Source organism: Polypterus senegalus, chromosome 10 (genome assembly GCF_016835505.1).
Source record: "Polypterus senegalus isolate Bchr_013 chromosome 10, ASM1683550v1, whole genome shotgun sequence".
In the NCBI taxonomy this organism is placed as follows: domain Eukaryota; kingdom Metazoa; phylum Chordata; class Cladistia; order Polypteriformes; family Polypteridae; genus Polypterus; species Polypterus senegalus.
Window position 1 is genome coordinate 32,143,423 of NC_053163.1, and position 14,328 is coordinate 32,157,750.

Genomic DNA, 14,328 nt, shown 5'->3' on the forward strand with positions numbered 1-14,328 from the left:
CCTGGACAGGGTGCCAGTCCAAGACAGGGTACCCCCACACTGACATGGTGCGAGCTAGCCTAACCTAACATGTATGTGGGATGGGAGAGGAAAACCAGAGCATCTGGTGAAGACCCCCTAGACACAGGGACCAGGGTGGGACAACATGAACGTTTTGAGCTGCTCTGCCACCTTGAAGTTCCTTTTTTTTTTTGCTCTTATTGTTCTTACAGCCACATCATGTGAGGGGTCCGGAGTGGCGCATCGCTGTGAAGGATGCCACTGGGAGCAGAAGACTTCTACTGCAGGAGGTTTGAGGCGAACATCTTTGATGATAGCCGCTGCCTGAACTGCCTGCGCCCACGAAGCCTTCACCCTGAAGCTAAGCAGGTGCGTCCATTGGCACTGCCAGTCTGAAACTTATTTCTGTGATCCTCCCTCACTGGGTCAGGGCAGCTGCTGGGAGGGGACGTCGGCTCAAGTCAATTATTAATAAGGAAGATTTACATGACTTAATGTCTCAGCGTAACCCGATACACTCAGCAGAGCTGCCCTCGTCCCAGGGTGCTGCGCTCACCGGGGTGCCCACACATGGATGGCATGTTCTTGACACACACACACGGCTCATCATGTTGTGAAGCAAGGTGTGCCACCCAGTCAGCTGGCAGGAGCTGTGTGGTTTGAAGACCACTATAAGGTGGTCACTTATGGACTGAGTAAGGTGTTGCCATCAAGATGATGGTGGGATGTGAATGGCCTGGCAGGATACCCCCACAGCCTGTGAGGGAAACATTTCACCCACCAGTGCTGGAAGACAGAAGCTGGAGACCTTTGGCCCAAATGTGAAACACACTCAAGGGCACTAGGAGAAGACCAAGAGACTGGCAACAGGGGTTGATAGAGGGCAGGGGCTAGAAATACCCAAATCAAAGTACAGCAAGAGCGAGAGGGTCCAAGAAAAGATTTAGACCTCAAGGGTCCCTCTTACAGGTCAGGTTAGACCTTTAGGAACAGGGCAGGCAAGAGGGCAGCAAATTAGGTGGAAACTCACCCACCCTGCCTGGCAGAGCACACCAGCTTGAAGGCTGCCGGAATGCCAATCACTAGGGGGAGTTTTAGTTACCGGGCTGACCCCCAACTTGGACATTTTAAAGCTGCCCCTTGGCTGAGAATGTTGAGTCCAGCAGTGGAGGAAAGCTCATTGAAGAGGGCAGAGGGGACAGGGTGGTAAGAGACAGAGGGCGAGATGAGATGCGGAGTGCCACCTTGATGTATCGAGTGAGTGAGTGTGCTACACAAGCAGGGCAGCAGGCTTTCAGCTTCCTTTTGAAATTTGCTGCCACCCTTGTGTGTTTCAGATAAAGCGTCCTGCACCGAGGGTCCTAATGTCTTGGTGCCAGTCTGGCAGATCACCGCAGCATACAATGTGGTCATTTATGGACTGGTCTGAGTTGTGGTCATGTATAGGGACGGGTGTGAGGGGTGGTCATGTATAGGGACAGGTGTGAAGGGTGGCCATGTTTAGGGAGGGGTGTAAGGGGTGGTCATGTATGAACTGACACAGCAGTGCTCCTTTATGGGCTGGTCACTTACGGACTGATTTAAGTGTTGTCCTTTATAAATTGTCCCTGCTGAGGTCATTTATTACCTGTGCCTGGTTATGTAGGGCACGCAGTGTGGTGTAGTGGTCAAGGCTTTGGACTTTGAGGCCCTGCAGCTGTGGGTTCAAATCCTGCTGCTGGCCACAAGCCGGTCACTTCATCTGCCTGAGGAAAACCAAAAGGAATGTAACCACCTGTACCTTAGATGTTGTACGTCATTTTGGGCAAAGGTGTCAGCCAAAGAAGTGAACGGCTATGACCTGGTCGACCGTGGCGATTTTCACAGGGCTTTTCACTTGTCTCCTTTATGTACAGCTGTGGAAGTGGGGGGCATCTGTGACCACCAGGTGTATAATATGACATCCCCAGTGCCTGTCTGCAGCAGCAGCTCACTTTGATTTTGTCTCAAGTCATAAGAGTGGTCTCCTGTGTGAGCCAGTGAGGGAGCAGTTGCCATTATAATTCATACAATGAGTCAGCAGAGAGAGAAGAAAAACAGATGCTGTGGAAAGAAGGAGAAGCTCATCTGTCCGATGTCTTGTGTTTGTCATATCAAAGTGGAATGGGACATGGCTGTCCATTGGTGGTCTCCGTCCAACCTGGCAGAGCTGGAGATGATCTGTAAATAAGAAACTCTCCAAATCCACTTGTGTGTGAAGCTTGTTGTGTCAGAGCCAAGAAGACTATCTGAGCGGTGCCTGGCCACAGTTCCAAGTGTCATGTCTGCACATTTCCACTCCAAGGGTGAGGCCTGCTGGTGGGGTTGTTTATCAGTGGCAGGGGCTGGGAGACTATTTAGGGTAACGGGACAGCTGAAAGGAGCAAAATGCAGAGACATCCATTCATCCATCCATTATCCAACCTGCTATATCCTAACTACAGGGTCTGCTGGAGCCAATCCCAGCCAACACAGGGCGCAAGGCAGGAAACAAACCCTGGGCAGGGTGCCAGCCCACCGCAGGGCGCACACACACCCACACACTAAGCACACACTAGGGACAATTTAGGATCGCCAATGCACCTAACCTTCATGTCTTTGGAATGTGGGAGGAAACTGGAGCGCCCGGAGGAAAGCCACGCAGAGTGCAGAGACATCCTCCAAGAAAATCTACTTTAGAGTGCTCTGGACGTCAGTGTAGGCTGAAGGTTCACCATCCAACAGGACAATGACCCTAAGCACATAGCAAATGCAGCACTGCAGTGGCTTAGGGGCCACCCTGGGAATGTTCTTGAGCGGATCAGCCTGAGCTCAGACTTGAACCTGATCAAACAGTTCTGAAGAGACACATCCATATCAGAGAGTCTCACAGACTGCCTTCTGCCCGACAGATAGTCCATTATCCAGGACACCATAAGCACTTCCACCTGCACATCTCTGAGGTGAACCCTTAAGATGGTACTGACAGCACTGAAGAAATCAAAAACCATAATCCTCACAGTGATGCCAGCTTTGTCCAAAGAGAATAAGCCTTGTGGAGCAGATGGATAATTGCATCCTCCACTCCAATCTTCATTCGATAGACAAGCTGCAGTGGGTCCAGGTGGTCTACCACAAGAGAACTCATATAGTCCAGGACCAGTGTCTCAAAGACCTTCATGATGTGAGATGTTAGTGCCACAGGTCTGTAGTCATTAGGTGAAGAGGTGCCTGCCTTGTTTGGATCAGGAACAATGCAAACTGTTTTCCACAGCGGCAGCCTTAGGGACACAATGAACAGGTGACAGAGGACACCACAGAGTCGGTCAGCACTTGAGGCCTGACTCCATCTCGTCCCATTGCCTTTCCTATTTGTAAATTAATTTAAATGATATTAACATAAGGCTGCAATACCACAAAATGTGTCAAAAAAGTGAAGACATCTGAATACTTTGTCAAGGTGCTGCATTTATATTATAAAGTAGCAGTGAGCCCCAGCACTGACCCCCGAGGGACATCACTCTTTACATCACCCGGTTCTTCACATGAGGTGTAATTTCAAGATCTGCGTATTCAAATCTAACATTTCTTCTTCCTACATTTGACATCTCACATTTTCCTACAATACATTTCTTCTGGCACAAACCTGCCCAAGTCTCTCTGGAATGATTCAGGTGGTGTTCAATGAGTTGCCTTTCCACCTACTTTGGTGTCATCTACCGACTTCACAGATCATTTGTGTGTTTTAAAACTAGCACGGAGCCCTGAGGGACACCGCTCTTAACATCACCCAGTTCTGATAGGGTTCTTCACACCCTTCCTGTGTCTGAGCCAGTTTTGTACCCATCTACACACCACAGCCTGAATTTGCACTTCTTTCAGTTTGATTCTCAGCCTCTCGTGTTGGACCTTTACAATGTTTTTTATGACTGATGCTCAACTCCCTGGTCAAGTTGGGGAGCATGCACCGGTACGGCACCCAACACACGACGAAGCAGCTCGGGATCCTGGTTGGCAAAGGCTAACACACAGTCCAGTCCCACTCCCTGGAAATGACAATCTATCTGCCGCAGCCCGGTGTTACGTGGGCATCCCCTTAGCCTGGTCCAGCTGCTCAGACCCTGAGAGCAGGATCACCCTCTGGGAATCGCATCATATGGCCGTAGTGCCGTAACTGACGCTCCCTCAGAATTCAGTAATGTGCCTCATGCGGGACTCCATGAGCAATCGCTCGTCTGACACAAAGAAGTCAAATCAGCGGTACCCAAGGATTTTCCGGAGAGACACAGTACCAAAGGAGTCCAGTCTTCATCTCAGGTTACTGAATAGCGTCCATGTCTCACCACCATCTAGCAAGACAGGGAGCACCAGGACTCTAAAGGCTTGGACCTTTGTCCTTTTGCATTGATATATCGCCACACACCCCTTTCCAGCGACTTCATAACTCCGTCCACTGACTTCATTGGTAGAGTCACCAGAGACATGAATGTCGCTGCTGAGGTAAGTAAAGGTTGACACACTCTTCTCAGACAGACACACTGGTGATGGCCTTGCCCAAGAGGTTGTTAAAGGCCTGGATGTTGTGGTTTTTATCAGGACAATCGCAAGTCCAGACACTCGGACCCCTCACTCAGTCTCTCGAGAGCCCCGATCACAGCCTCTATTGACTCCACAAAGATCACAGCATCGTTCAGCTCTAAATGATCAAATATACATATATCTGTGAGAATATAACATTTGAAACTATGTCTTTATTTAATAAAGCTACATTAGGAAACATCAAATATAGCAGTAAAAAAATGTTATTTAAGATTTTGGTGAGAAGTTAAGCCAAAAGACACCTAATATGAAAGTTTTCGCGGCAGCTCAGGCCCCTTCTTCACCGGTGTTGCCGTTGGTAAATTCAGAAGCAGGGCAGTTTGGACCCAAACTCAACAGAATGGCCAGACCTTAACCCTGATGATGATATCCAGACGTCAGCCTTTATGAACACTTTGAGCGTTTAGTTTCTTTAGGGTTAGGTTTAGGGTTCCATCCAAGCTCTGACAACCATTAAGAAGAATCAGGATGAGATGTTGGGACAGCTTAGCTATTAGGTAAACAAACAGGCTGGATGGACTGAATGGTCTCCTCTCGTTTGTCCGATTTCTTATGTTTCTTTGGTGCAGGCGTTCCAATGGCGTCTCAGTCTTTTGTCTCTGATGCACCTGGACCTTCTCCAGCCACCTTCCGTCCAGGCGTCATCTCACTGAATAATAGATATTTGCGGCATTCAGCCTTCACATTCATTTAGCAGGCCAGTTTTTGTTTTTGTTTTTTTCAGCCATCCCACAATTCAGTTACCTTTCTGGACCATCCTTACTGCCAATCGTGCTAATTTTTCAATAAGCTTTCAGTTGATTCATTTCGGAAGGATGCATTGTTGAGGCAGCGAGCTGATGAATGTTTGTTTGCCGTGTTCATTGTCTGTGATGGAGTGAAAGGCAGTAAGAGCCCTCCAGCCTTGGGGAGCAGCGTGAAGCGCCATGCAATAATGATGAGCTGAGGTGGAGGGATGGCTCAGGTTACCAGGGACAAACACCGGCGACAGGCTGCCATTCGGGCTGCGACCTGGGAACTGGGACAGGCTGCACTGAGCTCCTTTTGTTCAGGGCCAGCGTGCGCAACGATGGCTTCTGTCAGATGGCTGTCAGGATCCAGGTCTGTCATTGCTTTACTTGTTTTCAGGAGTCAAAGTCCCGTCGCTGACAGCCGCCCAGCTGCTGCCGTGTCTCTCTCAATGTAGACTGATGTTTCCAGGTTTGGTCGCATTTCTTGGCTCTTTTTAATGATGGAGGTGGAGGACAATTGTCACAAACATTGCGGGGGAGTGCTTGGTGGGAGGACAGGTGACATGGGGGATGTCATTAAGGGGGTATAGAGCGCGGTCGTACTTAAAGGGTCACAATGGACGAGCTGACTTGTTTTTGGACTTCTTTGCAGTTAGAAGCCAGCAATTCCTCGGTGGTGATTCATGATGAAGATGTTCAGAGTGAAGATATCCACCATCATGATGCTGAGGTCAGATTGTGCATCTTGACCCCTGACTGCGATCTGTACTTGTGTACAGGAAGTGAGGAGGCCGAAAGCAGGTACTGAAGCTGATGGGATTGTGATGTTCAAAAGTGTGTGTGAAGCTGGATTGTGTGTGTTGTGTTACCATGTGTGAAGGTTATTGTCACCAGCAAGAAATCATTGTGTCATGTTAGAATATCCATCCATCCATCCATCCTCTTCCGCTTATCTGAGTTTGGGCAGCAGCTTGAACAGAGATACCCAGACTTCCATCTCCCCAGCCACTTCTTCTAGATCTTCTGGTGGAATTTCAAGTCATTCCCAGGCCAGGCGAGAGACATAGTCCCTCCAGCATGTCCTGGGTATTCCCCGGGGCCTCCTTCCGGTTCCGTGCCTGGAACACCTCACCAGGGAGCCATCCAGGAGGCATCCTGATCAGATGCCCGAGCCACCTCATCTGACTCCTCCACTCCTCCACGTTAGAATATTAAAACGTTAATATAGTTTTGACGAGAATAGACCATTCAGCCCAGCAAAAGTTTGCCAATCTTATCCACCTAATTAATCCAAAATAACATCAAGTTAAGTCCTCACACAGAACTCAAACTGAGGACCTCCAAATCAGAAAGCAGCAGCTCATCCAGCTACGACAAAGGGAACTCCACTTATCCAAGACAGCAGGCGAGACTCTGACTTCAAACTGCAAGTGTAATAGTCTCATAAGATAGATAGATAGATAGATAGATAGATAGATAGATAGATAGATAGATAGATAGATAGATACTTTATTAATCCCACTGGGAAATTTCACATAATCCAGCAGCAGCATACTGATAAAAACAATATTAAATTAAAGAGTAATAAAAATGCAGGTAAAAACAGACAAAAACTTTGAATAATGTTTGCATTTACCCCCCCAAGGGTGGAATTGAAGAGTCGCATAGTGTGGGGACTCCTCAGTCTGTCAGTGGAGCAGGACAGTGACAGCAGTCTGTCACTGAAGCTGCTCCTCTGTCTCGAGATGACACTGTTAAGTGGATGCAGTGGATTCTCCATGATTGACAGGAGTTTGCTTAATGCCCGTTGCCCTGCCACAGATGTTAAACTGTCCAGCTTCATTCCTACAATAGAGCCTGCCTTCCTCACCAGTTTGTCCAGGTGTGAGGCGTCCTTCTTCTTTATGCTGCCTCCCCAGCACACCACCACGTAGAAGAGGGCACTTGCCACAACCGTCTGGTAGATCATCTGCAGCATCTTATTGCAGATGTTGAAGGACGGCAGTCTTCTAAGGAAGTATAGTCAGCTCTGTCCTCTCTTACACAGAGCATCAGTATTGGCAGTCCAGTCCAATTTATCATCCAGCTGCACTCCCAAGTATTTATAGGTCTGCACCCTCTGCACACAGTCGCCTCTGATGTTCACGGGGTCCATGAGGTCCATAATACACAATGGCTGGCTTTCCCACTTCAGCCTCACTACCTCTTACTACACCCGACCATCCCCTGAATGATCCCAGATAAGCCCAAAGATGTGTACATTTACTGAAGTTATCTTCCTCGGCTGGCTTTGGACAAAGATCAGACAAAATGAATGAGGGTAACACACGGCAGAATCAAGGGGCCTGAGGAAGTATGGTGGACAGTCAGTAGGCTGAAAGGCAGATAATGTAGGCGCAGCTAAATTGGGTCAGAGGGGCTTAGAAAACATACAGGCTTGGGCCTAGTTATAGCATAAGCCTGCAGTGTAACTCAATGTGAAAAAAGTGAAGGGTCCGAATACCATGCACACTAAATGAAAGTAAATAAGAAGTGGATTAAGTTTGCAGATGATACCAGGCTGGGTGGAAGGGCAGATTATACAGAACGAACTGAATCATTACGCGGGGATCAGGCTTGGCCAGATTTGTGGCCGATGATATTGAATGTAGTAAGTAAATGTAAAGTTTTATGTGTAGGAAGTAGAAATGTTTCACAATGAGGGTGTTGAATCCTGAAGGTACACCTCATGAGGGAGAACGAGGAGTCATAATGGACTCATCGCTATTTACGTCAAGATGGTGTACAGGCTTGAGCAGATCTGTGGCGGATGAATGTTAATGTAAGTAAAGGTGGCGCTCAATGATCCCTGGCAACATCAGAACCTGGGATGATCAGGATGAACCAAAATGATCTGGGCAAATGAGAACGCAAACAGTCAGCAAGAGAGTAGGGCTTAAAATGGCGCATACTTTTATTAAAACAGAAAGTGTTCCAAATTAGCATGGTGGCACCTTCTCAATAAATAATCCAGTAAAAGTAGGTGGTAATAGGAGGTTAAAGACAAAACTATAAATTGATCCTGTAGCCTGCGGCAGGGGGGTCTCTCCAGCTCCCCAAAATCACACACAGACAGATGCAGGCACACATTAGGCAACACACAAGGGTTTTATTTGGGAAATGCTTGTCCGTAAGAGTTTCCCACGGCACAGTACAATAAGCACAGAATCAAAAGTACACATCACTTTGTCTTCTTTCCTTCTTCACTCCCTTTCTCTGTCCCTTTCCGTCTCTTCCTTCACCCTGTAAGCTTCGTTTCTCTTTCTCTTAACTTTGGCTCTTGGAGCTGCAGCAACCGGTTTCACCCGGGAATACTTTCAGTGTCCTGCAAGTCTGGTCCAGAAGCACGTCTGGGTGAGGCAGAAACCGAACAAAGTAGGGCTTAGTAGTGCCTGCAGCATTCCCTGGTGGCACCCCTGGAATACAACAAGGCTGAGCCATCAGACTCCAACTCCCAGTGTGCCCTGTGGGAATCTATGACGCTGTAACAACCCATGGGAGCTGCCATTTAGCGATCTGGGGGAGATAATGCCCTGAGCACGTCTTTCCGTTAAGTAGGCATCCTGGCACCACAATCTGTAAAAATTGAGATATAAAAATCAGATAGGTAGGAATCTGTCCATCCATTAGAAATAAGCACAAACCACTGTACATCTTTCCAAAACTGATGGGATCCTGCAGAAAGAGGAAATGTCCTTCTGACAGGCACAGCCAATCTTTAAAATCCAGGCCTGGGTCCCTGCTGCCATGAAGGCTCCCAACAGGTCACTATGACGAGCTTCACTCATTCATCACCCGCTGCCACACCTCAGCCTTATGCAGAAGCCCACTTTGAGCACTCCTGCTACCTCAAGGATGCTCAGCTGGAGTGACCCTTTTCAGCCCATACTCTCCTCCACAAGACTTGTTTCCCAGGACCTTGCCTCCACTCTACCACTTTACTTCTGCCATCTTCTTTGCTTTGCTGTTTGTTTTAACCTTCTCACCTCTCATCTCTAATTTCTTGTTCCCTTTCTTTTTTCTTCTCCTTGTTTCCTGCCGAGGCTCCTCTTTTATCCCTCGTGGTGCACAGTACCTCAGTTACAACCTGCAGGAAGACATTGAGACAACTGGAGCTAACCGCACACTCGCATGCAAACACAGCCAGTCCCAATCACCCAACTAAACATCTCCAGGGGGCCGCACGAGCCACACTGTTTTTATTTATTTAAGTAATGCACATCGAACCCCAGTACACCACAGTAAGCTTGTTAGATTTAAATACACAATGGGAGGTGTGAAACCTGAATGTGCAAGTTATCAGGAGGACCCGGGAGTTGTAGTGGAATCATCACTGTTAACAACCAGACAGTGTACAGAAGCCAATCGAGCTCCACGGTGCCGGGCGGGCAGTGAGCATAGGGATCACTAGAGGACGTCGAACCCTCAGGCCACCCTCATGAAGTTTGTTTCTGATTGTTTGGTCAGAAACATTAACACCAGTAGCCTGTCTGCTGGAGGTCAATTTGTAGAGCTCTGGTAGTGCTCATCCTGTTCCTCCTTGCCCAAAGGAGCAGATCCTGGTCCTGCTGATGGGTTAAGGACCACCTATGAGGGGCCCTGTCCAGCTCTCCTAGAGGAACTACCTCTCTCCCGGAATCTCCTTCATGCCCTTGAGACTGTGCTGGAAGACACAGCAAACCTTCTGGCAATGGCATGTATTGATGTGCCATCCTGGAGAAGTTGGACTACCTGTGTAACCTCTGTAGGGTCCAGGTATCGTCAGTAGTGACCCTGACCGTAGCCAAATGCAAAACTAGTGAAACAACAGATGAGGAGGGAAAAATATCAGTGACCTCCACCTGTTAAACCATTCCTGTTCTCGGGGTCATCTTATTGTTTTCCCTCTATTACCCCTGTTGGTAATTTCATTAACACCAAAGCAGCTGAAACTGATTAACAAGCCCCTCTGCTACTTAGCTGACCAGATCAATAGCCCAGAAGTGTCATTGACTTGATGCTATACTCGGATTAAAATGTGTTCCTTTAATTTTTTGAGCAGTATATACTCGTATCATATATATGTATATATAATATAATATAAAGATTGATTAACATATTAAGTAGTGAAACTCACCAGGATGAGACAGTCCTTAAATTCAACTCCTTCTGCATTGCTGTTTCTGTCCAAGCAGCCCAGACTGGGGAGTCAACACTAATGAGAAGGATCTGAGCAGCCCAGTGTCGCCTCCATCTCCGGACATGACAAAGCTGAATTCCTCAATCCGTACCAGTTTGGGAAACAGTCGGACATCAACGTGGCTTGAAGAAGCACGAGGGAGCACCACCATGATCCACAATAAAGGTGTGACATTTACTCTTAAGACATTATGGTTAAAGTTCTCTTAGGAACAAGAATCTGAATATGGACACCATTCTCACTGCATTTAGCCCAAGCTAACTGGAAAGCAAACTGATACATTTCAAAAGCCTTATTGTAAAAAGCCAATGCTGTTTAAAATAAATTTCTTTCCTTATCTGATAGTAGTAGTACTCAGGGATACGCCAGGATAGTCAGCACAATGGTGATCAATCTGTACCAAGACACACGTAGCTGATATTTATATGTGAAGCTCCTTCAATGTTGCATTCAGTCTCAGAACAGTGTGGCTCATTGCAAATTGCCTGAGCTAATGGCAGCGAGGTGACCTCCACAAAGTCAAGAACGAGAGGAAAGGGACTGGAAATCTGCAGGATGTCTGTTACATCCCTCCATCAACACCAGTAACCTTGTAAGTCATCTTTTAACCTTGTATAGGATGTTGGAGCCTCTTCAAGTTCCCAGAAGGCTGAGCCACATTGGGGTCATCTGATCCAAGTCAGTGATATGAAGAGGAGTACACATGGGGATGGCCACCTCTCATGCAGAGTCAGTCACGCAGTTGAAATGTTCAGACTTGGGTGACAAGACATGGCTCTCTGGAGCAATCCCTGAACTTGGCCAGTGCAGTCTTTACTTAAGAAGAATAATTTATTATACACAAATGATGTTTAGTCCTGAACAGGGTCGTGGGGGTCTACTGGAGCCTATCTCAGCTAGCATAGGGCACAAGTCCTTCACAGTTCGAACACTCAACCACAAGCTAGCCTAGGCGTAGTTAAGGTTTTCAGTGCCCGGGGACAACTGAAGATTTCGTGCCCTGTCCTGTTTGCCAAAATGCAATGGGGAAGGGAAAAGAACATTTTTAAAAAAGTATTTAAAATAATAGTATTTTAAGAAAAACATTTTATATAAGTCTCCTAAAATGATAACGCCGCCTTGTGTTCTTTAAAATCTAAATCCGTTATTAGTTTTTGTAAGAAAAAATTTGTTTTTCGCATTTAAAATGATTTTAAAGAAAGTATATAGCAAATTATAAAGCAAAATAATTATATATTTATAAAAACTGCATTACTTACAATTTATTCGTACGAAAATATGATGGGGAAACGTCTAGACTTTTGCAGCCATCTACTAGAATACTTCATCACAGCCCAATCAATTTTCTATCAAACACATAAACACAAATCACTTGGCACACAGAAATGGCGTTTGCAGCAACTTAGACAAGGATACACTAATGCCTCATGTCAGTCACGCGACCTGTTTAATGACGTCAAAAATGTTTCTGGGTGGGAGTCAATCGTGTCAGAGTAGTGGAGGGGATAAATTATTGTCTGTCGGGTATATACTGTAGAACTAATACTTGCTTTGAAATCAGAAAGAGACAAAAAGCATAGGAAAAAGATATCCTCATACGGATGGAGTGATGGACTGAGTATGCAAATGTTTTTTATTTACTTTTTAGTACATTTAAGAATGGAAAACATTTCATTTTAAAATTTTAGTAACAGATGCCCTCCCTTGCCCCCCCAGCTACGCCACTGCATGCTAGTGCCAGTTTAGGATTGCCAGTTCACCTCACCGGCATATCTTTGGATTGTGGGAAGAAACCCCCGCAGACATGGGGAGAACATGCAGACACCATGCATGGACGTGAACCCTGGTCTCCTTACTGTGAGGCAGCAGCGCTAACACTGTGCCACCGTGCCCCCCCAAACAAACAAAACAATGCAAAAGACACCCCTTTGGGCCTGTCCACACACATTTGGGCTAACTATGCTATATCTCTTTTTTAAAAGCCCCTTTCTGTCTTGCAGTCTTTTTCTTCTTCCCTGCCAGACGAGCTCGCTGCCTCTGCTCCACACCCAACTCCCAAGCTCATCTGATTAGGGATGAGATTTTTGACACTGAGGAATCAAAGTTAACGTCAGTTTTGAGAAGCTCACTGTGTCAACGGAATTTGTCGGAGCTTGTTTCAAATTCCCATTACTGTGTGACTGATGAAGTTCGAAATATCGGGGGCAGTCTGACTGTTGTGACGTTTTACACTACCCAGTAACCCACAAGCTATTAAAGGGAAGGTGAAATAATCAGCTGTACTTTATACAAACACTAGCAAAATACCCGCGCTTCGCAACGCCGAAGTACTGCCTTAAAATTTTTATTAAGAAGAAAAGTGAACCTTTTTAAACTGAGGGAAAATATACCAATAATTATTTGTTAAGGATCTCTTTGTATACCACATTGTGAGTTCGGCCCTCCGGTTGTAATATGACCAAGCTGTGCACTGAGCTTACTCTTGAGCATGCAACATACAGTTGGCCATGTGAACAGTAATCTTGTCACAAATCTCACAGCTTGGATTGCTGCTGTCATAATCGGAGTTTCATGGTTTGTTTCAATTATGACAGTATTTGTAGCACTTGTGTTGAAGAGACATTCGGCATCTGTCAAGCGTTGTAAGTATACAACCGGTTTCATCGATAACTTCACATCCAGCTTTTGAGAGTTTAAACATTCATAAACATCAAAGTGTCACTACTGAAATCGTCACCTGTGAATCTAAGATGTTTAAGAGGCATTGGCGGTTGTCGAAAGGTGTAAAATGTTTGGCCATTTCAGTACACTTGAAAGCGACAACCTAACAATTCTGCGGCAGCCATCAACTCACATGCAGATCCATAGGTGAAGGGCTTAAGCATTTCACTCTTCTAGTGCTCCTGTGTAGTATAATTATCTCCTGTACCGTCATCAGTCCACACCTTGAACCTGTCCCAGTCATTTAATACATAAGACACAATGTTCCTCCGGATATCAAGAGTGAGCCTGATATGGCCGTGCAATATGTAACAAAGAGAATGGAAAAGGCAGGTGCCATCTCCAGGCATGGAAACCACTCGGTAAGTGACAGTTCTTTGATCGATGGTGATCACCTCGATAGACATGTTAATGAGGGTACGGTTGGAATGATAAAGGAAATGGGCACCTGAGCAATGTAAAGTAAGTCTAAAATACCTACACAATAACTATAATCGTAATAAACGAACAATAAAACAGCGGAGAAGCCATGGATTAAATAAAAAGGCTACAGTTATTAGCAGGGAGATGTGAATACCGAGACGAAGCAAGGAAGGGAATGAAGAGACGGGAGCGACGGACGGCCTTATATAGGCAGGCAACCAACAACAAGAGAGGCGTTGGGATGGGGGACCCAACGCTGCCTCACACGGTGACCGAGCTACAGGCTATGGACGTATATATGTAAGTAAGTAGGATTCAGTTAGCGTTGGGAACCCGCGTACCAAATTTCTTGAAGATGGGCCCATAAGTAACAAAGACCGTTGGAAACTTCAATATGGCGGCTGACAGTGGCGTCATACCACTGAAATAAGTACGTACATTGGTTTCAGCTTACGCAGGGAAGCCGCCTACCAAATTTTGTTAAGATGGGGCCATAAATAAGAAAGTTTAACATGGCGGACGTTGTCGACCGTTATGACCGTTACGCGTAGAACTTCGAAATGAAACCTGCTTAACTTTTGTAAGTAAGCTGTAAGGAATGAGCCTGCCAAATTTCAGCCTTCTACCTACACGGGAAGT

At 46.4% G+C, this 14,328-nt stretch overlaps 1 protein-coding gene across 1 annotated transcript in view; it reads left to right on the top strand.

The window, feature by feature from the left end:
• The first annotated feature begins 255 nt into the window (after positions 1–255).
• LOC120538153 (serine/arginine repetitive matrix protein 2-like) overlaps positions 256–14,328 on the top strand; it is a 69,220-nt gene continuing 55,147 nt past the window's right edge. Inside the window, exons 1-3 of the mRNA XM_039767590.1 lie at positions 256–369; positions 5,980–6,128; positions 10,541–10,710. Of these exons, the coding sequence (XP_039623524.1) occupies positions 256–369; positions 5,980–6,128; positions 10,541–10,710 (433 nt within the window). The remainder of the gene's footprint in view (positions 370–5,979; positions 6,129–10,540; positions 10,711–14,328) is intronic.